General features: G+C 37.8%; 1 protein-coding gene across 4 annotated transcripts; it reads left to right on the top strand.

The window, feature by feature from the left end:
• Positions 1-3: 3 nt before the first annotated feature.
• On the top strand, positions 4-28,000 carry flvcr2b (FLVCR heme transporter 2b). 4 transcript variants are annotated; one of them, XM_007259857.4, is made up of 12 exons: positions 4-462; positions 568-1,178; positions 11,278-11,419; positions 14,621-14,761; positions 15,724-15,791; positions 15,909-16,012; positions 18,121-18,231; positions 20,108-20,213; positions 20,562-20,673; positions 20,987-21,042; positions 25,114-25,229; positions 27,810-28,000. In XM_007259857.4, exons 2-11 carry the CDS (start codon positions 600-602, stop codon positions 25,180-25,182), a joined length of 1,488 nt encoding a protein of 495 aa, XP_007259919.2. In that variant the 5' UTR covers positions 4-462; positions 568-599; the 3' UTR covers positions 25,183-25,229; positions 27,810-28,000. The 4 variants fall into 4 exon arrangements, with proteins under 4 accessions (XP_007259919.2, XP_007259917.2, XP_022541148.1 ...); XM_007259855.3 differs by having other exon boundaries at positions 5-462; positions 565-1,178; XM_022685427.2 differs by lacking the exons at positions 4-462; positions 568-1,178 and adding an exon at positions 7,338-8,066.

The raw sequence follows: 28,000 nt of genomic DNA, 5'->3' as shown, positions 1-28,000 counted from the left end.
GATTGGTTGATGTAGGTGATTGACAGCTTCCCTGCTGTATGCCCCGCCCACGCGAGTCCGGTGTGAAAGACTTTTGGTCAGCGGCGGAAGTTCAGTTTACCGGGTTTAACGTGACTGTCCAGCTGACTTTCAGCAGAACTACAGCGTGGAAACCTGCCGGCAGGACTGAGAGAGGAGCGGCGCTGCTCACACTCACGCAGCAGTGTGTAGTTTTATATTTTGGGAAGCTTTTAGGGTTTGAGTTAAAGTTTGTAGTGTTTTAAGTGTTCAGGCTTGCTTTGGTTGTATGGAGAGTTTCAGCAGTGCTGCTCTCTTTATTTGGATAACACTGGTTTCATTAGTTTTTCAGTAACATTGCTGTAAGGTTTGTGTGTGTTGTTTGAGAATAGAGGGACAGTCTTTCAGTGTATGTACTTTTAACCGCGGTTTTGCCAGCAAGAGTGACACTTTTACCATTAACAGGTGGGTAAAGGGTTAACTACTGAATTCTATTTTATTCTATAAATCATTTTATGTTGAACATAAAGTGGTTAAAATGTCACAACTTCCTCTTTTTTTCCTCAGAAGAAGCTTCCACTGTGTATGTTTGACTGGAGAATATGGGGGACGAGTCCAGTCCGGGAGAGGTGAATGACAACCAGTGTTTTGTTGATGGTCACTTAAAGGTCCCCATAGCAAACAACAGCCAAGTTCAGACTGAACACAGTGCCCCTCTCCAGAGGGATCTAACCACGGCCACCACTCACCTGTACAAGAGGAGATGGCTGATAGTGTGCCTGTTCAGCTCCTATTCCCTCTGCAACTCCTACCAGTGGATACAGTACGGGATCATCAACAACATTTTCATGAAGTTCTACAATGTAGACTCCTTCACCATAGACTGGATGTCCATGATCTACATGCTGACCTACATTCCGCTCATCTTCCCTGTGACATGGCTCCTGGACAAAAAGGGACTGAGGGTCATCGCACTGGTTGCCACAGCCATGAACTGTGCCGGAACATGGGTCAAGGTGGCCAGTGGCAGGCCCGACCTCTTTGGCGTGACCTTCTTCGGACAGGTCATCTGTTCAGTGGCCCAGGTGTTCATCCTGGGTATGCCCTCTCGCATCGCGTCCGTGTGGTTCGGGTCCAAGGAGGTGTCCACTGCGTGCTCCATTGGCGTGTTTGGAAATCAGGTATGTCAGAAAATCAAGTCAAACAAGTGTGTAAAACTTCACAAAACCCTCCCACCCGCCCATAGCAGTGGTTCCCAACGACAAAAATTGGTCCTGATGGACTTTACTGCCCTGCAAAATTTAGTGTTGACCCTAATCAAAATTTCACATTTAATAAAGCTTTTCAACTGATCAACAAGCTCTTCTTGAGCTGAGAAGTGTATTAGAGCAGGAAATCACTAATAGTTTCTGTATATACTGTATAACGTCATCTAATTTACTTTGTACTGTACAAACCTGAAGTGTGTCCACCACTTCAAATTATTTTCTTCAATTTGCACCCATTGTGTACAAACAGCCAGAGTAATCTCCATTAAAACAAATCACAGACCAATTTTATAACCATGAAAAAAAAAAATCACATTCATTGTTTTTGTGATGTCAAAAACGTCCAATACATTAAATCATTTGTACGTCCACCTACTAAGCCTACTTATAAGGAGGGTTTCAGCCCCGAGTGCTTTTTGAAAACTACCACAGTGAAGCACAAGCAAAATTAAAGCACTACAAATATATACAAAATAGAGGGATTTACAAGACATCCTACAACCAGAATTATGAAGAATAAGTGAAACATATTCTGGTGTGTTTAACACTTCTTGTTTACAAAATAATTTTACAAGTGTTTCTGTATAGCTTCATAGAAAGACAGAAAACACGTTAAGTGAGAAGAGGTATGTCCAAACATTAGACTGGTACTGTCTTAGGTTATGCGATAGTAATACAGAGCAATATGTATTTTAAAAAGCTGCATAAAAGTATTAGTTTTGTTTGGATTTCAGCCTAAAACAAATAATTTCGATTATGATCCCTAATAAAAAAAAAACAGGTGACGCAGGTGTTCAGACGCACAGGCACAGAGCCTGTATAATCTCTTCTGAAAGCACTGACCAGTAGAAAGGGACACTCTAGAGCAGCTGCACATGAGCATAAGGTCACCATGACCCAAACTGAGGGTGGACCAGAGGGGTATAAAATTCCCTCTGATTTGGCTGTGGAGTACAGTGTTCTCTGGAGTGATGATTAAGCTCCATTCAATACTTTTGCCGTTATTCAAACGCCATTAAATTGTCTTCATAGTAATATTCCATCATCTTGTGCAAACCGTTTACAGTATAGTAGATGCTGTTAATGCAGCAAAGCAGGACAAACTCCTCTTGCTGAAATCTAGATATAGACGTGCATGGGAACAGTAATTAAATCGATTGAATCAGCGCATGAAGGCTGAGGAGTAACCCTAAACACAAAGCTGTGTTTAAGGATTTTTGGTATCTACAAGGACCACCACAAATGCAGCAATACTCAACACTGATATCTGACTGTGGCCTTGAAGATTAGTCTTTGTAAGAAGAACATACATTGGAATTTCTGATGGGAGAGCTGGACAGTAATTTGATATCAGAATTAGTCACAATAGAAAATGTTTTAGTAACAGTAATAATGGATGATATTTGAACACAGTTTAATATCTCAGTAAGCTTCATAACTAATGACCACAGTTAATTACAGACAGGCTGCACGATATATCATTTAAGCATCGTCATCGCGATGTGCGCATGCGCAATAGTCACATCTCAGAACATGTGACGTCACCTAAGGCAATTAAATCAAACACGTCATGTTGCAGTGTTTGAATTCTTGACACAAGAAGTAGATACACAGTGTTGTGTGTCTGTTTCTGTGTAAGTGACAGGCTACTGCTTGAGAAGTGTGAGGGGGAGTGGGGCTTAAACACAAGGTAACCGCATGGCCTCCACATGGCTGGGCACGTGCTTGTAAAGCAACTGATGACAGCCTGTTGAAAGCCGTGGACCTCAGTTCACAGTTTTGCGCAGGTATTTTCAGTTACAGCGAAAATCATGCTTTTAATCCGAGAAATATGCCCTTATTTACCTTTTAAAAAGGCCATTTAAATGCCTGATTAAAGGGATGATTATTTTTGTTTTGCTTTTTTCCTCTGGTTTTGAGTGATAAGCTAACTCTAAAGCACTGATCTCTGACACCGGATAGCAAGATATATATCGCCGGGAAAAAAAAAAAAAACATTGCAATGTCAATTTTCCAATATCATGCAGCCCAACTACAGACATTATACACATAAGATATTATATAAAACAGGACAACATACCCTAATCATAGGGTATCTAATCGTACACTGACATCAACCTGTATCAACATTCAGTGAATAATCCAGCTCAGAAAAAAATGTTTGCATCTAGCCTTACACACTCCAGGCTGAGTGCATTGTGGCTAATCGTCCACAACATTGTTGAGGTCGACTGCTGTGTCTGTTCACATGACAGTTTAAACCTCCAGTTAAAAAGTCTGGATGTTAGCTAGTATTACAGCTACCCCATTATTATAGGCCTGTGTGAGCTGCAATCTGCATGCCGGTGTTCTGAGCTTCATAAAGATACAGGTTGATACAGGCTTGATTCACAAAACACACAAACAGCTAAACATTCTCTATGTTATCAGGGACAAAATATCAATTAATCCAGCTTGGAAATACTGTTAGCATCACCAGTCCAGCGGTTATCTGGGGCTTATCTGCTATTGTAGGTTTCATCAGGCCAGATTGTATTTGTACCTAGTAGCTTGAATTAATCATTCAGCATTTCAGTGAGGGGTTCCTTAAGTTTGAGGAATGTGATTTTTACAAACATTGCAAGTTAAACATTACCAATAACTGTATCCTTGATGAGTTCATTAAGAACAATCTGTTTTGGCAGAGCTGTTTATAGCAGTAGGATAGTAAGTGTGTGTTTTTTACGAGCTTGGAAATTCATTTATCCTTACGGGAAGTTTCGAAAGTGTAGGGCTTGAGGAACGATGGGGTTCGGATGTTTTTCGGTGCATTCAGTTCAGAGATCACATGTTTAGTGGGACAGATATATGTTTGTGGTTTGAACTTTTGCCGGAATGCCTTCATGTGCAGTGGGAATCATGTGAATTAAAGAACAGCGTGACCCTTCAGCTGAGTAATAACATTGTAAGGCAAATTTACAGTGTATTTCTCCTTAGATCTTAATTGACCAGCTTATATATAGTAAAAAAATACTTTTTTTTAATCAGTCTCTACATTAACTACAATAAACATTCCTCTCTAACATTCTAAATATACTTATGTACTGTGAATATTATGTATTAAAATTGCGTAGATACTGGCATATCATTTATATGCTGAACAATTATCAGTTTCATTTCTTTATGTCCCTTAATTATCTTGAACGCTTTTTTGACTAGCAATTCTGTACTACTGTTTGTGTCATCGGATTCTGGTTTTATGCTGATATTTGATTCCGCTGATATCAGCTCAATAAAATGTCCACTATTATAGCAATGCTATCTCTGTTTTATTAGGGTTAGCTGTACAAGTTGTGTGTCTAGTGTGCTTATTTAAATATAGTTAGCATGTGTAGTTCTGAATAAATAGTAAATTATGTAATGTAAAGTAAAGTAAATATGGCCACTTGGCTCCCGGAAGACAGTTACAAATACAAATACAAATGCTTCTAAATTCACATCTTAAACAACATAAACAAGAAAAAGTCAAATCATATATCATTTCACACAGAACGGACTACACAAAATGTTTTTCATCTTTTTAAAATCCACTTGTTGCACTTTGACTGGAGAAGCCAACAGGCCTCACATCCTGTGGACAGGTATAAAGCCAGGCTCTTCATTTTGTTCAGTCCATTTCTAGAGTTCTGTCTGGAATAATGTCAGAGTTGACGTCTCTAAATTTCCTGTTGTTTTAATGTAAACAAAATAAATAAAGACAAAGTGCTAAATAAAGATGTGAATACAAGCATATGCAATTCCATCAGTCTTCTGGGAAAAGTGGTGCATTTCCTGAAAGAAAAAGGATTTCAGTATATATAGACAGGGCTGTATTTAAACAAGTGTAAAACACCTCATTAGCATTTAAATGTTAAATTTTAGTGACATTAGTAAGCAATGGAAACTTCACAGTTGAAAGTGTCACTAGTGTGTCACACTTTTACACTGTAACACTGTAGAGTTTTTTTATTTATGTAACACTTTTTAAAGAATACGTTTAACCAGTGCTGGAAGGTTAAGTAAATACTTTGATTAATCAAATCTTTTACAAAATGGGATCTTTAGATATAGAAGCTGCCAGAGTGAATCTCAGCAGATAGTCATTTTCTTCTGTCAGAAACCTGTAAAGGACTATTTTCTGTGGCAGTGATTAACATATTTCAAACTTTTCCTTAACTAAACTATATGGACGTTATGTTTTCATATAAATATAAAAGCTGCATATAAGGTTGATGAGGGTTGGTTACTATTCTTAAAAAGGAAATTGAATTTAAAGGAATAATAGCTTGGTGACTGTTGACAAATAAAGTTATGTAAAAACAAAAAAATGTAATCGAGAGTCATGTATTTAAAAAAATATCAATATTTTTAACTTTCAGTATCACCTAGCCATACTTTGAACTTTATTAGCAATAGTAATGATTTCATTTTAACAAATCGTAATTAAAAAATGAAAGCTGTGGGGTAAATGTTTTCCCTTCTACTAAATTCTCATCCACCTGCTTTGTTAATCTGTAACCTAGTGCAGTGCTTCCCTCGGGCTGTAACATTTAGATGGAGAATAGCATTCTGTTAATTTATTATCTGAAGTGTGGTACAGTTTTCACAGTGTGGTTGGTCATCTGTTTAGACTCAAAGTGTACAAACAGAGATAAGATTAAATTAAATCCTTAAACTGTTACACCACAAATCCAGCTTTTTGGCAATGTGCAGCTCTTTGGTTTTAACTGATTTGTAAAGAGCCAGGAAATGTTTGGAGATGCTCAAAAATAAGAAGTTGACAGAAATGGTTCTCACTGGCAATACTGTTGATTTTTTTTTATATGGACAAAAATGGTTTGTCAAAGTCATCCATCAAAACATTCCCAGATAACATGACCATGTGGGGCCTGTATGTGTGCCCAACTGAGTCTCAGAATGTTTTGTTTTCAGTGATGGGACGAGTAGGGGTTAAACATGAGCCCCATCTGGCGCCTAGGTGGGACCCATGTGAGATTAAGGTGGGCTGTAATGATGGACACAGCTACCAAAAAACTACAAACCCAGTCAGATTTGGCTCATGCCCATCTGGGACTCATCTAGCCCATATTCCACCCATGTTGGCTGCGTTAATGCTAATTTGTGACAGAAAAGCCAGGAAATTGATATTGTGCACACATAGATAAAGTATGTACGTACAGACTATTTTTTACAGAATTGGCTTATTTAGCAGACAGACAGAATTAAAGTACATAACTTTTATCCACATTTGTAGCAACACAAAATTACGCAATAAATTAAAAGCAGAAAGTGTCAGAAATATGTTTTTTATTATCTGCAATAATTCATTAATTGTACATTATATAATTTTATCATAGATCTTGTGTTCAGATCGAGTTTATTGTGTGTTTGGGTTCAAATTTGGCCACCTGGTCTTTCATGGTGTTTCAGGCTCAATGGGGTCTCCGCTGACCTGCTGTGTTGGAGCACTGTTGTTGATATGAACCTGCGCCAGTATTGTTCCACTCAGCTGGAGAGCGGCTCTAGAGAGCATGTTTAATGTTCCCTTGTGTCTAGTTTGCACTTTCCTTTTTTTTTTTTGTCTGATAATGCTGTAGCCTTTTCTCTTGCTTTTAGATTTAAATGACATCTTAACCCATCCTTAATCAGTTTGACTTTGGAGATATATTAGACAATTTTTTTCCACACTTATCTGTGCACATCCTTTAAGAAGTAAGAACAGCTATATGCCTCTGTTGCTTCTGTAAATTTGGCTGTAAGCATGAAGGCCTTTTCTCAATATAGTAGGGTGGGACTTCATGAGAAGAATCAACAGCAACAGTGTTGACAATGAAAAATAGCATAATGTGTAAACTGATCTCTCGAAGTCTGACTACATCCGAAGAAGTATAGATATTTGCATGCTTTATAGAGGACTCCTTGTCCACAATTATGTTTGGATATGATCTTTTGTCTGGGTGTGTGAATATTTGCTCTCTTTGGAGGAGGTGGGACATTCTGAGAGGAATCAAGTGACAAGAATTTGGAGTGATAAATAGCTGAAAATGTGGCCAGAGCTCAGAGACGTGGAAGACCAGCACTAACATTAAACAGCTTGTTTTTCAGCCCCAGGTGCAAACTATGCTTCAAAGCAAAGACCTGGCGGTCCAAGGTTCTTACTCTGGACTTAAGCATCTCCCAAATGCAGCTGACAATGGCATCGCCAGCAGTGCTCCAGGGCTTCTTCCATGTCCGTGTTCTTCCAAACCTACTCAAGGTCAATGCTGGAATGATGGACCTCCACCTAGCATCCCTTCGCTGAGTCCCATGGAGCTAGACACTGTTGAGCTGATGCCCAAAACAGATACCAAGCTGTACAGCCAGCGTTGGGTCATGCTGTTGATCTTCAGCTTCTGCTCAACCAGCAACGCTATGATGTGGCTGCAGTATGGCATCATCAGCAACGTCTTCATGCGCTTCTACAGTGTTGATTCCATGGCCATCGACTGGCTCTCCATGATCTACATGCTGACGTACGTGCCACTGATTGTGCCAGGGATGTGGTTGATGGATTCTCGCGGGCTCCGGGAGGCTGTGCTGATTGGCGCTGCATTTAACTGCCTGGGTGCGTGGATCAGACTTGGAGGAGTGGAACCGGACCTGTTTCCTGTTGCCTTCTTTGGTCAGTTTGTGTGTTCAGTAGCCATGGTGTTTATCCTTGGGGTTCCACCGCGTCTTGCATCGCTGTGGTTCGGAGAGAGAGAAGTGTCCACCGCCTGCTCCATTGGGGTGCTGGGCAATCAGGTATGTTTGGTTAACGCTTTAGTCTAGGGCATATTCAGTGTTGGCTGAGTGATGATACTGATAGTCAATCACTTATGAAATGTAGAAATTAAGGAACATTGTTTTTTAGAATACCGAGCATTACCGACATTGTCCTCACTGTATTGTTGAACAAATTATTGAGAATGAATTGAAATGGACATTTAGAAGCTCTAACCCATTTAGTTATTTTTCTGTTTAGCTAAATTCATACTTTATTCACTGTGTGTTTTCATGTAGTATTATTTCTTTAAAAACATACTACTACCAGGTGTGTAGTTGGGTGTCTCTAACTTGTCCAGTTGGCGATGTGGAAGCAACATAGAAGAGAACTCAAAAGCTGAGCCAACTAAACAACGGCTTATACCAAATCATCCACCCATCAATCGCCAAGCATGATATTACCATCACTATGTACTTCTACCATTACAACCATGGTTGTGATTGTATTGGTAAATTGTGGTGATGTTAGTGTGTTTTCCTGTTTTTTTGTTTTTGTTTTTTAGTAATAGTTGGTTATTACATGTCTTAGTTTCTAAACCTCCTGACAAACTACTGCTAACACAACACCACTTATTCATTCATTTCATTCATTTATTTACTCAGTCATTTAGTTAGTTGGTGTATTGCTGCTTTACACTCATTTGAATTTAGATTTTGCAGTGTAATCATGTAAATTATTCATGAAGAGGAACCTCAGAGAAGACTTAAGAATAAGTTGAACACTGGCCAGCATGCTTATGGCACATCACATCCTGATAGTGGGTGCCAAATGAATGGGATATTCCATTTCCAAATTTGTGCAGTGTTGGCATTTGTCACTTTTTCACATGCATTGTTTGAACTAGAAATACATCATTAAAAGCATTACCACCCATATTGGATAGCACAGTGGGTGGTAATGATCATGACTGGTGGCATCTGGTTAGAAGTGTCCATGCAAACAGAGCAGTGACTTTCTCCCATGGCAAAACACATTGAGTGTAATGCTAGTTCTGAACCTATGACTTTTGCATGTTAGTGTAAATTAAAGTAGATTTTAAAAGTAAGACAATAATTTGCAAGGCTCACTGAATTTGTGAAACTGTTGCAGCAAAGAGATTTTCTGTTTCTCCGAATCATTTGCTGACATATTTGCTGACCCTATCAAAATATTAGGCTCCTTGCCATTTCCCCATTCACTTCCCACACAGTGTGTTACTCAGCTACAACCTTTAATTTGATGAGGTGTGACTGCTTGTTCATGAAAACAATAGCCCACTTTCCTGCTGACTGTTAGCAGTTTTTACAGCAAGATATTAAATAATAGTTTGTGTGAGCAGATACTTATTAACTGATACGGACAAATATAATTATTGTAACAGCTGAAAAATACAATTAACATCCATACTATTGTAGACTCCAGCATTTCTTCTCAAGTTAAGAGCATTCATAAGGAGTTTGTACCCATTTTACAGCATCTAAGCTTCTGTGAAGACTTAACGTGTAGAAACATTTCTCACTATATGTTGAAACATTGCTCTGATGAGGGGTTTGATTGCCCTACAAGGGCATCAGTGGTGTCAGGTCTTGACTGGTTGGATGATTCGTTTTGCCACTTCAGCTCATATGAAAGATACTGGGTGGATCTCCTCATTCAGCCCAATGCTGGGGGGGTTTACACCCCTCTACCCAAGTCCTGATATTGGGCATGGTGGCCTAAGTTTCACTTCTGGTTTATGGGAATGTGATTGTTTTACGACAGGTTTTATGGAAGGAACTTGTGTTGAGTTTGTTGAGTAATCTTGATCTTTATCTGGTCTTTTAGTTTGCACGACAGGTCCATGGAAAATACCTTTAACAGATGTCTCTTTGGGAGGGGCTAATTTTGTATTCGAGACACACACACACAAGGCCGGTGAGAGCAAGACCTAAATGGCAGAGGTGCACGCAGCAGAAAACCTTCTCTCCCAGGTCCAGGTCTAGGCCCTGACCTGTCCTTCTCTCTGATCTCAAGATACCAGCACCATCATCAATAAACCATTCTTTATTATCTAAGATGACTCAATGTACTTTTGCAAGTCTGCAAAATTCAGGAAATTCCATTAGGTGCCACCCATTGAATTACTCAACATAAGTAAGTGGAGGATAAGAAACATTGAGCAATAAAGACCCATGGAAAAATCGTATTTTTTTTATTTATCTACATTTGCAATACTTTTAGGAATGTAACGTGTTAACGCATGTGATTAATCTGGTAATTTTTGCTAATTACACAATGCAACTACTGTAGAATTACAAAGGTAGATTACTTTTTATTTACTATGACTATTTTATTTACATCGATTCTTTTATTTTGTGTTTAAAATTCATTATCTAAATTGTGCAATTAGTTTATATTTTTTCTAAATCGATTGACAGTCTAAGTACAATATATGGGCATGACAGTTTTTTGCTAGTTTCATTTAATATTTGCTATTTTAGTATCATTATATCTTAAATCATTATCAACATATAATTTATTTATTTATTTCTAGGACAATAAGATTAGATATGGTTACAGGCCTACATACTCACCAGTTGTGGTGCTAATAACTTGTATCTTTCTGTTTTATATTTGATATGTAGCTTCCTTGCCTTCTTTATTCTTCATTTGTTTAATTCTACCCTACACATCTAGCTATTCTTGGGCATAAACTCTCTAACAGAATGAAGTATGTTAGATAGGTTAAATAATCCCCTAAAACCAACCTAGAGGGCTTTCCATGTCCTTCCACACCTACCAATGACTCAGAAAAACAGCTAATCCTCAAATACACTCTGAAGTTAACTCTTACATTGATTGCTTGTCTTATTTTGGAGCAGCAGAGCTGGACACACCCTGCAGGATCCTAGATTGTGATGTCCACTGTTGAACAGCTAGTAACGTTTAAGATATATGGCCTCATACACGAGTGACTGTGGTCCACAAATGAGAACACTACTTACATAACTAGTTTTATTGCAGTTATTAAATGTAATATCCATACACTGTATCAGTGTCTATATGAAATAATGCAATACATGAATTTAGTTTATTTCTTAATAATCATGTAAATGCATTGCACTTCAATATGGTCCTAAGTGTCTGCGTAACCCAATAGCACATTTCACTCTGCATGTCTCACTTTACATCTTTTTTATATTGTTATTTTTTTCGTTGTTTCCTCCAAAGCTTGGAATTGCCATTGGGTTCCTCGTCCCGCCCATACTGGTACCAAATGTTGAAGACATGGATGAGCTGGCCGGCCACATCAGAGTAATGTTCTACATCACAGCCGGGGTGGCCACATTACTCTTCATCCTGGTGGTGATTGGTAAGATGGAACCTTGTTTAATTTCTTTTCCAGTTGTCTTACATATGTAATGTTTTGCAAGATTTACAGGATGCTGGTAAATATCCCATTCAGCTCTTATGAGAGACTGTAAAACACAGCTCTGTTTATATCACAATATGTACATTATAGGTTCTAAATTTAGGTACTATCCTTTTTTACAAGGGACTTAATGTGTTTTGGGCAGAGCATGGATATATCAATTCTCTCTGAATTGAGTGGAATTGGCAATGCTTAATTCTCTTTTTAATGTGAAAGATATAATCTCTCCTTTAAATGCAGGTATCTCTTAATTCCACTCTTCCATTTCTCACTAATTGTGTGTCTTTCTCTGTTTCTTTTTACACAGTTCTTTTTAGTTTGAGTTATTGGGCTTTGTTGACCAAGTTTAGTCTCGAAAACTGTTTACATGAAGTAGGGTCCTTGACATACTTAGGATAAATGAGATAACAAATAATTACTACGCTCATCACTTAGTAAATTAACTTGAATTTTGTAAAATGATGACATTCTCTAGTCTGGTTTTAGTGAGAACACAAAGAGAAGACCAAGCTTTTTTGTCCCAAGACTCAAGCAAACAAGGCTGTGAATCGAGTTATATCTGTTTACAGAAGCACCCTGAATACACCAGCAACTTAACTTGTTTTAAACCTAAATCTAACTCTAAAGAGAACATTCTAATGTCTGGATAGGTTGTTCCTGGCTACAGAAACTTTGAGAACCAAGGACTCTCTCTCTCAATCAGCAGTTTCTCTCTTTCTTCCTCATTCCCATTTGTCAAAGAATGCTAACAGCTACAAGATGCATACAACACATTCCTCCAGACACAGCAGCAGACACACAGCCACATAGCACTTGTGAAACACCCAAGTCACGTCTCGAGGAGGAATCACATGAATGGAAGACTATTGTCCCCAAAGGCAGCTGTGTAAATAATCTTTTACTTAGAAGACAAATAGTACACACACACACATTCCACTGAAGCTACCCTTTGCATATGCATGCATTCAACTGTACTTTACCCATGCATTACTTTGCATGTACATTACTCGAAAAAAAGGGAAGGTGGTACAAAATGTCTCAAGAAGATCCACATAATTCTCACGATGCTCCTTTACATTAGTTAAAAAAATGTGCAGAAGCACTTTATAGAAGCTGTAAAGAAAATTAGTGTAAACTGAGTGGAGGGCTGTGAGCATAAATCATTAACTGCACTCATGGTGTAACAGTGCATTCTCTTACTTTTACCCTCTATCCCATCCGTAGCAGTGCACAATGAAGCCCAGCTTCTCATGCCCTTCTGTATGTCAATCTGATAGTGCTTGAGATTGTAGCTTCTCTCATTCAAACACAGTTTCAATGGCTTTTAGATAGTGTTCCTCTGCACCTGAGGACAAATCAAACAGTCACAAAAAAAACAAAAACAAAAGCTGTAGCAGAGAAGAGCTACAGTTCTTCTCAAGAACCTCCACGGTAACAAGAACCCACAAGATGTGCAACTGAGATTACGAAGTTGTGATCAAGATTAGAGGAGTTTAAACACTGACTGCACATATGCATGTAGTCTGTTTAGCATCTGTTGTTTTATATTTCTTTTTAAGATTAATTAAATGTGGTCAGTTGCAATGAACTTCTAACACCTCAAAATTCAATGACTAAAAAAATGTCTTCTGATATTTTATTTGACATGTTAAAATGTAAACATGTAGAAATGCGGATACAGCAGTTTTGCGTGGTCATCTAAAAGTATTTATTACTGTTCTTATTTAACCATTTATTAAAGTAAAGATAACTGTAATAATGTAACACAAATCAATTTTTCATATTCATCCAAATAAAATATGTAAACTAAACTACAATAAATCACAGGATTACTTTTGTTTGTGTAGTAAGGTGGCTGATAGCAAGGTACAAAGACACTAAAGCAGGGTTTAATCAACAAAAAAAAGAAGAAATAAGACCTTAGCCAGCATAGTTTTAACTGAAAATTAATCAAAGCACGGAATAAACAGAACCGAATCAATCCTTTAAACCTCCAAGAACATACATAGGCCCAAATATATTTGGATAGTGACACAATAACTAATTTGTCTAATAACATGGACAACATAACTCAAAAGCTACTCATTAAATACATCAGTTCATCACCAGGTTAAAGGTCTAGAGCTGATTTCAGGTGTGTCGTTGGCATTAAGGAGCTGTTTCTGTGAACCCACAACATGCAGTCAAAGGAGCTCTCTGAAAGTGTAATGGCATGCAGATCCCAAATGATTAAGATTGTGGAACTGTCCAAATATTTTTGCACATTACTGTGCATGTTAAAGAAAACAATAAACTAAAACGAAACTTTAAAGAGAAAGGTGGAGATTATATTAAGATGTGGGATGGAACCTAGTGAAACAGGTTCTTCGCATACTGCAGTAGTAACGTCATTCAAGCATTGTCAGAACAATCCCACAATTATTTCAGCAGGTTTCATTGTTTGTGCAAGGAAAAAAAGCTGGGCAATAGGACAAGATTTTATTGTGTCATGATAATTTTTTTGTTGTGATAAATGATATGCATCATTCTTGAGTATATTGTGGATTCCATCAGTGGCTGCTGTGATAAATGCTACTTGCTTATATTCGGTAGTAGGATATGTTTTCACAAATGCACAAACTGAGAAATCTGATAATATTCTGGTTAAGGTTATACATCCACCAAGAAAAATGATTGCTGAACTAAAGTCTAGCTCTCTTTATCGGATTTCTTAATCATATTTTTAAACCTTACTCCCATCAAAGTAATTAGAGTATGTTTACATTTTGTTTATCTACCAACACTTTCAATATGTAGAGATTTTTTTTTTAAGAGGAGACCTGCTGAATGGTGTTGGGTTGTCTGGTGCTCCCATTGCTAATAGCTTTGGGGGTTTGGACTTCAAAAGGCAGTTCATTTGGACTGTGTCTTCTTTTGACTCCAAGTGTTTGTTTGAAGCTGTTGATGGGACAGCTGAGTCCATCAGTGGATGGCAGTGAGTGTGCCTGCAGGAAAGCTCTCTCCCTGCCGAGCTCTGTGGCCAAATAAACATACGCATCTGTGGAGCCATGGTGTACTAAAAGAGCCAGGTTCATCTCTCACTCTCTTTCTCTCTCTCTCTCTTTCTCTTTCTCTCTCTCTCTCTCTCTCTCTCTCTCTCAGTGTTCCAGGAAAGGCCAGATATTCCCCCCACTCAGGCTCAGGCAGCAGCTCGTCTGATCCCAGCAGAAAATTACTCCTACACAGCCTCCATCCTCTGCCTCCTCCGCAACAGACCCTTCATCCTCCTCATCATCAGCTACGGTAGCATTTTGAACATGGATGATTTTACACACTGATGCTCATTTACAGCATTAATCTGTTTCTACTTCAGAGATCTACAGTAAAACACAGTTATTAAAGGTCATCTTGACATTTTGTCCTAACCTAAGCCAGTGCCACACTGGAAAAATATATTAATGAAACATACATGGAAATTTGTTCCCTGGATTTGAGTTTCTGTTGAAGTCTGTTTAAGTTACTCCTGACTTCACACACACACACATGTCATATACAGTACCAGTCAAAAATTTGGACACGCCTTCTCATTTAGTGTTTTTTTTTCCCCTACATTGTAAATAAATACTGAAGTCATTCAGACTATGAAGGAACACAAAATGAATCATGTATTAAACTCAAAAGTGTTGAACAAACCAAGATACTCTGTGTAACATTTAGGTTTAAACTTGTGGTTTCTAAGGCTGGTAACTCTGATGAGCTTATGCTGTGTAACAAGGGTAACTGTTCCTTTCCTGTGGTGGCCCTGGACTCCACTTTAGCAACCTTTCAAAGATTTTTTTTTTTTTCCCCCAGAATGACTGGCCTTCATTTTTTTAAGGAGTTTTATTTTTTACTTAGTTGAGTTGCCATAATAAGGATTAGAACATTATTCAAATATGGCTCTTCATTGTATACCAACTCAAAAAAACAAACATTTTTGATAATGATAAAACACTATTATATATTTACTATACTATTATAATTTAAGGGTTTGACTGGCTTTTGACTAGTACTGTATGTTTGGAGGACACACTTACAAACAAATGTCAGCATTGTTTCTGTGATCTTGAGGCTGAAAATAAGTAAGAATACATTTAGAAAATTAAACACTCTTTCAATTGTGAGCTTTAATGTTTTAAAATATAATCTTTTATTTCTGTGAAATATGCAACACTCTTTTAGTTCCTGCCTGCTGATTGGCTTCTTGCTATGATTTGCCTCTTCAGGGTTAAATGTTGGTTGTTTTTATGCTGTCAGTACACTACTCAACCGCATGATCATCGAGCACTATCCAGTAAGTCCATCCTCCCAAATCACAGTTTTTTCACACTGGTTAGCATGTAGGTATTGTGCTTTTATAAACTGAGGTGTGTGTTACAGTGTGTTTGCTAAAGTGTATTTGCTGTATTAGGGTGAAGAGGTAAATGCTGGCAGGATTGGCCTGACCATCGTCATTGCCGGCATGGTCGGCTCACTTATCTGTGGCATCTGGCTGGACAAGACCAAGACATACAAGTAAGATAAAATGGGAACATTACATTTTTGCTTCTTTGCACCATGATGCTTATTTTTTTTAACATTGACCCATGGGCTCATATGGAGACCCGTACTATCTAGTGGTCACATGATAACATTACACTCGATTGAAAACAAGAATCCCAGTCAAAGGTTTCTACTGCCAGACCGGACAGAAACATGGGCAAGGTCAAAATTATTCTTCAGTTTTTTGTTTAAAATTTGTTTATTTATTTGTTTATAAAAAGCTAACATTTTGTTTTTGGAGTAATTGGGTCCTTCTGATCCCAAATTGCAAGGATAATTTTTAAAATACTCTTTTGTCCCCATATGAGGACACTGTTTTAAGGAAAAACGACTTCCTGTACAAAGACAAAGTTTAGTTTTTTACTTGTTAGGTCCTTCTAATCCCAAATAGCTAAGAAATTGAAAATGCACACCATGCAAAATCTCAGGACGTTTAAGTCTACATGTAAAATCTGCATACACTTCAGATTCATAGTGGATTAACACTGGACTCAGTTTCATTTAAGCATCTTAGCAGAGATGAGTCTGAGTAGCGTCTGCTAGTTAAGGTCACATAACACCAAGATGTTTTAGGGAAACTGGAAACAGATCTTAGGAACTCCATTGCTGGTATCATGGTATGAGTCGGAGTGTGTGGTGACAGAATGTGTGTGCATGAACACCCCCCACACACACATCTGCCACTAGTAAATCTCAGCATGTTGCTGTGTTCAGCTTTGTTTGTCCAGATGGCAGCACTATCAGAAGTCTTACTGCTGAAATTTGACATTTTTAACAGATGACCTTTGTTTAGGAATTCTTGTGAAATGAGGGCAAGATCACATGTTTACAGTATATTTCCACACATATACATACACAAGTGCTGAGAAAATAACAGTCCTTGCAGGAGAACCTTTATTTAAATGTAGAACAAAGTGAGGGCACATAAATTAAATTGTGGATGTAATCTCTAGGCATTTTCACACATGTACTTTTTATCTGGTCCAAATCAGTTGATGGTTTTGTTTAGTTGGAGCATTTTTCCCCTGCAGTTTGGTTTGCCTTTACACAGGCACAAACCTAAACATCAAAACAAACCACACAAGCACGTTGTCTCCTCTGATTGGTCAGAGCTGTCTGATATGGTGCAAGAAAGTAACTATGGCAAGAAGGTTCTGTGTTCTAGACCAGCGCATATTTTTGTACAGTATGAAGCTGTTTTAACAATGAACTTTAGTAAATATTGTTGCTGTGTTTAAAACGCAGGGTTTTCAATGGGATGTCCAGGTAGTAAATCCGGATTATTCCGAATTACATTCCATATTCTCACACCTCACCTACTAAACAAATCTTTTTTTCCGGGCCGTGAAAATGCCCAGTCCAGAATCAGAAAAAGTCCAGAATCAGAAAAACTATGCAATTTTAAAGCATGATTATAATTACACCCTACAAACATGATTTGACAGACTAGGATAATGTGACTATGCTCCAACGAGACATTATTTTTGGAGGGTTGTGAACGTCAAATATATATTTTTAATATATATATATATATATATACTCAACATTTATTCAGGCTTATTTATGAAAAAAAAATAATCAAAGGCATAATAATTATATAAGTCACAGTACCACACCCTTTTTCTCCTATTGTTGTAATTTTGCTCTCTTCAGCAATCAGACCTTTCAGGTATTTGTAACACCTTTAGGCTGAAAGAGCCTGAAGCTGTGAGATAACCTTAAACACACCCGAAGCCTTAAATAGTGCTGCTTTAAAATCACCTTACAAAAGCACAACAGGGAGATTTATTTATTTCATTTATAGCAACTACATAAAAGGTCAAATTTTAGAACACCCAGTGTCCCCCAGAGGTGTTTATTCTAAAGCCAGATGTATTTTTAAAAGACGAGAGACTGTACAGTAATATGCTATTTGTGCTTATTGTTATCAGAAAGATCTTGGTTTTTAGATAAACCTCAAACAAGCTGTTCAAACAGATTAGTACAGAAGGGTTGCAGTGCAGGTTGGAACAGGTTCAGAGGTGCTCCTCAGTAAGAATGTCGGTCATTTCATTATCTTTTTCTCCCCTTCACACTCCCAGGCAGACAACTCTGGCGGTATATGTGATGTCTTTGGTCGGCATGGTGGTGTACGCCTTCACCCTGAACCTGGGTCATCTCTGGGTTGTCTTCATCACTGCTGGAGCACTTGGGTGAATAACCCTCAGCTTTTTCACATTTTTCAGTGTTGCTATACATGCTGTTTACATTACATAGGTAGGAATCAGAGAGCATAACTGATCCCTCAAATCAGTTTGTGCTAGTAATAGTGAACTGTTTTGACGTCAGAGAATTAGCCATATATGTAGTCCTCCAAATGTGTTGAGTCGCATGATGAAGCACAAGCTCAAATTTTCCTTCCAGGCACATGTAATAAGAGGAGGCCTAGCTAATGGGATGCACTGGAAATGACATACATACATTAAATACTCATTTTAAATATAATTTAAGAGTAGAAACAGGAAGACGTGAAATATTCTACAAATATTACACATTCTATTTTGAACCATGACTATTTAAAAAACATTTTCAACTTTGCCTGGTTGTTCACATACAAGGAAAAACCTTATTTTTCACACTATAAGGCGCACCGTCAATAAACGTCTATTTTTATATGTAAGGCACATTAGATTATAAGGTGGATTATTAATACACTAAGAACTATAGTTAACTAGCAGTAGAAACAGGTGTGTCGCCATGTTTTCCTTCTAAATTCAGCAGGTCTTAATGCTGGGTGGCGAGACCTGTAAAGCTAAAGTAAGTTAGTAAACAAAACTGTAGTTAAAAAAAAAAAAACATTTCAGACGAGTCAGACAAGTCTTAACGAGCGCTGGATGTTAACCTACACAGATTTATCTCCTGAAAACTGTTCATGTGGGTGAGTAAAGTGCTACCATTTATTTACAGTAGGCTTAGCTTTCCAAATTTCAACTAAAGCTGGAGTATTATCATTAGCGGCTAACCGCTAGAACGGTTAGCGGCTAATGCCACCCATCAGTGCTACACTGAGGATCCCTAAATTAATTTTCCTGTAAGCCAGGGCAGTATTTGTTAGAGGTTTGTCCCACATAGCTTGTTTTAACACAGTTGACACGCAGACTACAGTCCGATATACACACCTCTGAACAGCAAAAGAGCTAGCTCTGTGGTTAATGTATAATATTGCCCCAGCTGCGCTAGCTACGTTAGCAGCAGGGCACAGGCCGATAATACTCGCCTCTGAATGGCCAAAGAGCTAGCGCTTAGCAAGGTTAGCAGCTAATGCTAATACTGAACCAGTCTTGGTGCTGGAGAACTAAACTGAAACTCCTGTATAACTCTGTACTTCAGCGGAGTGGCTTTACTGCTTCTTGATGATTTTTGGAAAAAAATAAAGGATTTTAGATGCGCCTTACAGTGCAAAAAATATGGTATGTAAAAGAAGAGTGTCCTTATTACTGAAAGTCAGATAATCATGTTAACTCCTAAATAGAATCCTTTTTTAGCATGTTAATGGGGAAAATTGTATATCATAAAAATTGCTGTTTCTCTTGTTTGACCCCTGAACTGTTGGATTTGTGTTTACTCACATGCACTGGCACTGCACTGCAAAGTCTGGCAGCACAGTGGCTATAGAAAACCAATAAATAACTGTTAATTCACAGTGGAAATCCTTAATATTCTATTGTTTACTGCTTTAATAAGCTTTCATCCCATATTAGTCATGGCTAATTCCTAAAGCCTGCTAGTTAGGGCTCCCTAAATCTGACAGTGCTGCCGAAACATGCTCTCTTGGACTCAACCCCAACTTACCCCATGATAGAGCAACCCCTGTGTACAGTTACTGTGTTTTAAAGATTTTGATAAAAGTCAAAGTAAAGACATTCACAGTGTGTAAATAATTGAACAATCACCATCAGCATATGAGCTTCATCTACCATAAACATATACCATCAACAGATGTGTACATTAATGAATTAGAAAAATACCACTACATTATAAATACACATTTATAATCTGTGTGTGTGTGTGGTTGTGTGTGATTTTCAGGTTCTTTATGACTGGGTATCTGCCTCTAGGCTTTGAGTTTGCAGTAGAGCTGACCTATCCAGAATCTGAGGGAACATCCTCTGGCCTACTGAACTGCTCTGCTCAGGTATTTGTGAGTGTGCGTGTGCATGTGCGTGCGCGTGCGTAAGTGTGTGGGTGTGAGGGTGGGTGGGTGTGGGTGTAAGCATGCCTCAAAGGCCTATACCTAGTAAAGCCTTTGGCTACACCTGACTTTTTAAAGCCTTTTTAAATCTGGGGATTTTTTGAGGTGGAATTATTTAAATACCTCAACATTTGTATACTTGAACAGTAGTGACATTCAAACTAAATAAAAATAACTGGTTTTATCTGCTTCCTTCGTTTTGCACATCCTGCATTAAAGTTTATATGAATGTTAAAATCCATACTTTTTATGTTAATATTTCTCTGTTTGTGCTAACACCTTTTATCATAGGTGTTTGGAATAATTTTTACCATCTGTCAGGGGAAAATCATTGATCAATTTGGAACACTGGCTGGAAACCTCTTTCTGTGTGTATTCCTGCTGGTAGGGACTATTATAACAGGTACATCCTTTATTCAATCCCAGTCTGTCTGTCTCAATTTGGCTTTAAGTCTTCCAGTGAGAAGTTTATTGCTAGAGTTGCCTATTCATGCATGCCCTCTAGTGGTGGAACGTGTCAAATAAGAACGTGTTAAAGAGTCAGATATTTGATGTTTTTTTGTGCTTCAATTGACTTACTTTAAAGTGTAGTTAATCTTACACCATTTGCATGAAAACTCGCAAATTTGACAATTTTACATTGAAGATCTTTTGCTCTGTTCTAATTAAAGCCATTGGAAGAAGGAGTTTCATTTTCATCTAACCCCTTTTCTTAGGATTGATCAAGTCTGACTTACGCAGACAGAGGGCAAACCAGTTAGCCAAGACAGCCGTAAGTACTTAAAATATTATAAAGTCAAATATCAACTATTAATATTAGTTTCCCATGTGGTTTGTTTATATTTACCACATCATGTTTTGAGTGTAAACTAACGTTTGATGTTACACACAACACAGATCCGTTAAGTGTTTGTGTATTTGTGTGTTTGTCATGTGTACAAGTGTTGGTGTGTGGTTTATCACGTGGTTAAAGACTTTTGAGGATTGTAAAAGAGAGAATTTTGTGGGGGTCAGGGGTAGTTTATTATCATCAAAATCTTTATTAATAAGTTTAGCCAAAATATTTACAGCAACATGTAGAATAAAGTAAGAAGAATTTTAGTAATAAATGACGGAACAAAAACAGCTTGACATTAAAACAAAAACATCATCTTTGTGCTGATGTATTGCATACATTACTTTATTCTCCCGGATTGTTTTTTTTTTTTTGTGTTACTACTAAGAAATTTAGCTTTAGACTTTAGAATGTACATAATTACTCTTGATCACATAGTTGTAAGTGGAAAAAAGCTTTATGTAGGATATTGCCCTCAGATATACCCACAAACACGCACACAGAGATCAATTGTCAGATCAATTTTATACAGTGTGTGTTGGGGTTTTTGTGTGTTCTATTTGTGCTTGCCAAAGACAAAAACTGCCTTTGTCTGTATGAATAGTAACTGGAGGCACGTTTGTACATTTGTGAACATTTGCAGTGTAACAAAATTTGTTGCCAAAAACTAGACAAAGTATATGTAGATTGAGACATATATATTTTTTTTATTTAAAAAATCTTGCCATTTGGGTAAGCAAATTTGTCTTCTTATATATTATTTCTTAAAATAAGCAATGGCAATTTTTTTTCTCAAAAAGTGAGACTGAATAAGATAATTATTCATGAATATTGAATTTTTTTTTTAAATAAAATAAGATTTAATTTACTAGTTCATTTGTGTGTTTTTTTTTGGTTGAGGTTTTTTTATGCTCTTAGTGCTCTGTTGATATACAGTATGTGTGTGTTATGCTTGAATGTTTTCATATTTGACTTTGCTGTCTGCTCATTTAGAATAATATTTTATGTCAGTCTGTCTGCTCCAGCATTTTATCAGCCTGGCTTTACCATCTTATCATTCACTCTTGATTTAAAAAAATATCAAATATTTTTTATCATACAGTATTTATCATTTAGGCCCAATTCCATTTCTCTTTTGTACCTCTACCCATTGTTTTGGAGTGTCTCTCTTCCCCTTGAAACTGAGTTACAAAAGGAAGTGATTTGAAATTCTCCATCTAGGAAATAGAACAACTCTTCAAAAACTGATATTCATTATCAAAATAAATAGAAAGAAAATATCACTGCTTCTTATGTGGACTACAAGAGCTATGCTATGTACAGTTGTGGTCAAAAGTTTACATACACTTGTAAAAAAACATAATGTTATGGCTGTCTTGAGTTTTCAATAAGTTCTACAACTCTTATTTTTCTGTGATAGAGTGATCGGAACACATACATGTTTGTCACAAAAAACAGTCATAAAATTTGGTTCTTTCATAAATTTATTATGGGTCTGCTGAAAATGTCACCAAATCTGCTGGGTCAAAAATATACATACAGCAACATTAGTATTTGGTTACATGTCCCTTGGCCATTTTCACGGCAACTAGGCGCTTTTGGTAGCCATCCACAAGCTCCTGGCAAGCTTCAGGTCGAATGTTTGACCACTCTTCTTGACAGAATTGGTGCAGTTCAGCTAAATGTGATGGTTTTCTTGCATGAACCCGTTTCTTTAGCACTGTCCACATGTTCTCAATGGGGTTTAAGTCAGGACTTTGGGAAGGCCATTCTAAAACCTTAATTCTAGCCTGGTTTAGCCATTCCTTTACCACTTTTGATGTGTGTTTTGGGTCATTGTCTTGTTGGAACACCCAACTGCGCCCAAGACCCAACCTTCGGGCTGATGGTTTTAAGTTTTCCTGCAGAATTTGGAGGTAATCCTCCTTCTTCATTATCCCATTTACTTTCTGCAAAGAACCAGTTCCACTGGCAGCAAAACATCTCCAGAGCATAATACTACCACCACCATGCTTGACAGTAGGCATGGTGTTCCTGGGATTAAAGGCCTCACCTTTTCTCCTCCAAACATATTGCTGGGTGTTGTGGCCAAACAGCTCAATTTTTGTTTCGTCTGACCAGAGAACTTTCCTCCAGAAGGTTTTATCTTTGTCCATGTGATCAGCAGCAAACTTCAGCCGAGTCTTAAGGTGCCTTTTCTGGAGCAAGGGCTTCTTTCTTGCACGGCAGCCTCTCAGTCCATGGCGATGTAAAACACGCTTGACTGTGGAGACTGACACCTGTGTTCCATCAGCTTCCAAATCCTTGCAGACCTGCTTCTTGGTGATTCTTGGTTGACTCTTGACCATCCTGACCAATCTCCTCTCGGCAGCATGTGATAGCTTGCGTTTTCTTCCTGATCGTGGCAGTGACACAACTGTTCCATGCACTTTATACTTGCGTATAATTGTCTGCACAGTTGCTCTTGGGACCTGTAGCTGCTTTGAAATGGCTCCAAGTGACTTCCCTGACTTGTTCAAGTCAATAATTCGCTTTTTCAGATCCACACTGAGTTCCTTTGACTTTCCCATTGTAGCTTTTGTAGCTGAGTCTAATCACTGGGTCAAATGAGCCCTATTTAAATGGGCTCATGAGAAGTCAACAGCTGTAGTCAATCAGAATCACTTACAAGAAGTGAAGAGGCCATGACATGAAGCTAATTTGATTGACACAACTCGCTACATCACCAAAATTGACAAATTTTGTTGCTGTATGTATATTTTTGACCCAGCAGATTTGGTGACATTTTCAGCAGACCCATAATAAATTTATGAAAGAACCAAATTTTATGACTGTTTTTTGTGACAAACATGTATGTGTTCCGATCACTCTATCACAGAAAAATAAGAGTTGTAGAACTTATTGAAAACTCAAGACAGCCATAACATTATGTTTTTTTACAAGTGTATGTAAACTTTTGACCACAACTGTAGGTGTCCTTGCCAGTCTGTTGAGGTAGCAGAGGAGCAGAATTCAGAAACCTTGATGCTGAATTTTAGCTCTTTAAAAAAGTTAGGGGAGTGTGGTGTGTCGTGCCCATGGGCGTGGTAGTGGGGGGAAAAGTGGACCTGACTACACAGGGCCCGAGTAAAAAGAGGGGCCCATGAAAATCCACGTTCATTGTGTACTGGCATGGACAGGGGCCCACTGACATTGAGAGTGTACAGGGCCCAGAATTTGCTGCTACGCCCCTGGTCGTGCCTATTATTTATCATTGTCCATCCCTAATTTCTCTGATACGGAGATTAAATTAGCAATTTGCTAGCTTCTTGTAATAATTTTCCACCATACATTATACAGCAGTCTCAGGTAACAGAATGTAAGTGCTGCACCATTTAAGGTGGAACAGGAAATGTAGCTAGCTAGGTAGCTACCAAGATGTACTATTAGCCATTAAAAAAAAGAGAGAATGTTAAAGAGTGAAATTGAGGGTAGCACTAAGTGGTAGGGCAGTGGGTGAAATGCTTTGGGCCTTTGTATAAATCATGAACCCAAATGAACAGTTTACTATTGGTACTGTTTTTAGAGTAATTTAAGACTTTTTATTACCAGTATCAGAGAATATCTAGCCTGCTTTGTTGAAAACAAAAGTAGCCAATGATAAGCCAACACTAGTTAATTCTGCAAATTTAGAGTACTTGGTCTGCAGTCCTCTCCAGTAGTGAGTTCTTGTCATAGGTGGATGGGTAAATGACTTCTCTGTGACCAGAAACATACAGCACCCCCTAGTGTTCAGCAGTAACATCATCTCAATTCAAGTTAGGGCTTTTGCTGCTTGAATCAGAATGAGGATCATTTCACCATAATTATTTAATTAAAGAACCTCAAACATGCATTGAACATCTTAAACATTTTGTCACCCAGAAGTTGCATGTGCTCTTTGTGTTGATGTGTGAAGCTTAATGTCTGTTACCTCTTCCACCCCTCACACCCCATCTAATACTCTTTACCCCCCACCACCACCACCAGGCTGCAGCCGGTCTTCATGAGGCTAAGGATTACGGCTCTACGGCTCTTTTTAACAGCTCACAGCCCTGATCAGTAATCACTGCTAATTCTGCTTTTACCACTGCACGTTAAGACAGGTACCACAGCCACCGCTTTGCACCCAATCACACACGCATGCAGGGCACTCACTGTGTAGTGAGACACTGATTGTATAAGATGCACCTACTGCACATGCTTCAAATTGTTTGACTATTGTATTGCACTGCTTTAAGGTTGTTTTTTTTTCTGGTCAGCAAGCGAAAAAAAGAGTGAAAGGGACATGTACAGTTGTGTTCAGAATTATTCAGCCCTCACTGCAGTAGAGTTTTATCAAGTTTAACATTTATTTTTTATCTTGTTCACAATCAGATCCAATAACAAATGCCATTTAAATTACAATATTTTTTCTGTTATACCAACAAATGTCCTTTTTGTGATTTCCTCATTGACAAAATTATTCAACCTTATAATCACATGCAACATTAGTACTTAGTGCAACTCCCTTTGGCAGTAATGACGTCATTCAGACGTAAAACATAGCTTGACAGCCATCAACATATATTTTAGCCTTTTCCTCATGGGCAAAGGCCTCAAATTCTTTGTCATTCTTTGACTTCTTCAAGTCCCACCAGAGATTTTCTATGGGATTAGAGATTGTTGTCCTGTTGGAAGGCCCAATGTCTCCCAAGCTACATCTTTAGCTGTACCTGAAGAAGTGAAACAGCCCCAGAGCATGACTGACCCACCACCATGCTTCACAGTAGGCAAGGTGTTATTTTCTGCATAAGCCTTTTCTTCCTCCTCCAGACATATCGCTGAGCCATAGTCCCGAATAGTTTCAATTTTGTTTCGCCGATCCAGAGAACAGTATCCCAAAACCTTTGTGGTTTGTCTATAGTCCGCGGTGTGCGCCTTATTGTCTGGGTCCAAAATTGAGAATCCCCCTCTGACAAGTCCTGTCGCAGTTCCTCAGCTGTCAATCAGGGATTGTTCTCCACCTTTTGTTTCAGGTACCAGACAGCAGTCGCCAACAGCATCCCAGGTAGCGTTTCCACTTGCGAATTATGCTTCAGGCTGTGTCTCTTAATATGTTTAAAGTCTATATCCATATCCTTGCTTACAAAGAGCAATTACCTCCTCTATAGATTTTAAAGATGTTTTACCATCCCCTGGACTTCACCATGTTGCAAAGACACTATTAACAGTCTAGAAGCAGCTGAGTATCTAAATCTTTATCTAAAATTTTAAATCTGCATTACTGCTCGTTATGATTTTGTTCACATCTACAGTTGCTTTTATTGCCTGATTGAAAACACCTGTCTGAAATTTCTATTCTTTAGAGTGGTGGTTTTTAAGAGGTTGAATAATTTTGTCAATGAGGAAATCACAAAAAAATGACATTTGTTGGTATATAAAAAATCCTTATAAAAGTCGGTATTTGGTCTGAACAGGAACAAGATACAAAATAAATGTTAAACTTCCAAAAACACTTTAATGCTGCAGGGGTTGAATAATTTTGAACACAACTCTATATGTACAGATGCAGACTTATGCAAGTGTTTAGAACATTAACCACAAAGTCTGTAGCAAATCAAATGTTAATCAGAATATTTTCAGGAAATTCCCATGCATAGTTACGTAAAAAATAATAAATAGATATAAATTCATATTAAATTTGTTGTGATTTAAATCCAATGAGACCCACATGCATGCCTGAAATTTATTTAATAGTTTGCATTGCACTGAATTACCATGGTTTTTGAATATCACAGTTATCAATCATTTACTGGAATTATTACCTGCTTTATTAAAATTCTAAGAGGTGAATTTTAATACAATATATTGACGAAAATATTTGCTCACAAGTGTAAAAAACATCTAGTCATGCAGACTGCTTCTACAAACAGTGAAACGACGGGTCGCTCTCAGAAGCTCAGTGAATTCCAGAGGTCACTATTTTCCTCAAAGTCAATCCCTACTGACCTCCAAACTTTATGTAGCCTTTAGAATAGCTCAGTAGAGCAAAAAGAGCTTCATGGAATGGTATTCCATGGCCGTGTAGGTGCATCCAAGCCTCACATCACCAAATACAAATCTCCTTAGGTGTAAACAGGATTTCTGTACCAGCATTGTATAAAGCTTTAAACAGAACTTTGGGCAAACATTCTGTAGTAGTAGAAAAGTAGGCATATCAATATAATTAGAGAATAACAGGTAAAAGGTACATTTTCTGCCTAAAAAAAATCCCTTAACAACCTCCTCTTCCCCAGCTTCCCCTTTTTTGTTTACATGCATGCACACTATGAATATAACAGTGCTCCTGTTTTCAGGTTTTAATCATTTATAATACTAAAGTTAAAGATTCAGTACTGTTTTTATTAATATTTTGCTTGATAAAAGTGCTAAATAATGTACATGTATATCTCTTTTTGTTAATATTGAATTATGATTTTACATTTCTGTGTACACTCTTTAATTCTATTTACTGAAATGTATTGAAATAGCAACTCTGAGAGTTGCTATTAATACATATTAATACATACATGCATTAATACTTCTGTTTGTATTTTTTGTTGGTTTGTTTTTTGTTTTCCCAGGTCCCTAATGAGAACACTGTAATTGAAAAATCTTTTATAGTGTACAACCAGCTGTGTTAATAAGTTTGTTTGTGTTTACAGGACAATGCAAATGGCTCAACAGTGAACACTCCTGCTCACAATGTGCCTGCTACCAAACTGTAAAAAAAGCACACACACACATGAACTGAAAGCACAGTGATCATTATGTTCCTGCACTCCTGGAAGGCCTTCATTTAGAATTTTACTTAAAGATGAATTTTGAACAAAATTCCTGCTTTTTAATAGATTAA

The sequence above is a fragment of the Astyanax mexicanus genome, chromosome 1, assembly GCF_023375975.1.
Source record: "Astyanax mexicanus isolate ESR-SI-001 chromosome 1, AstMex3_surface, whole genome shotgun sequence".
NCBI classification, from domain to species: domain Eukaryota; kingdom Metazoa; phylum Chordata; class Actinopteri; order Characiformes; family Acestrorhamphidae; genus Astyanax; species Astyanax mexicanus.
Note: the sequence above shows the minus strand (reverse complement) of the source record. Positions and strands in the feature narration are given on the sequence as shown.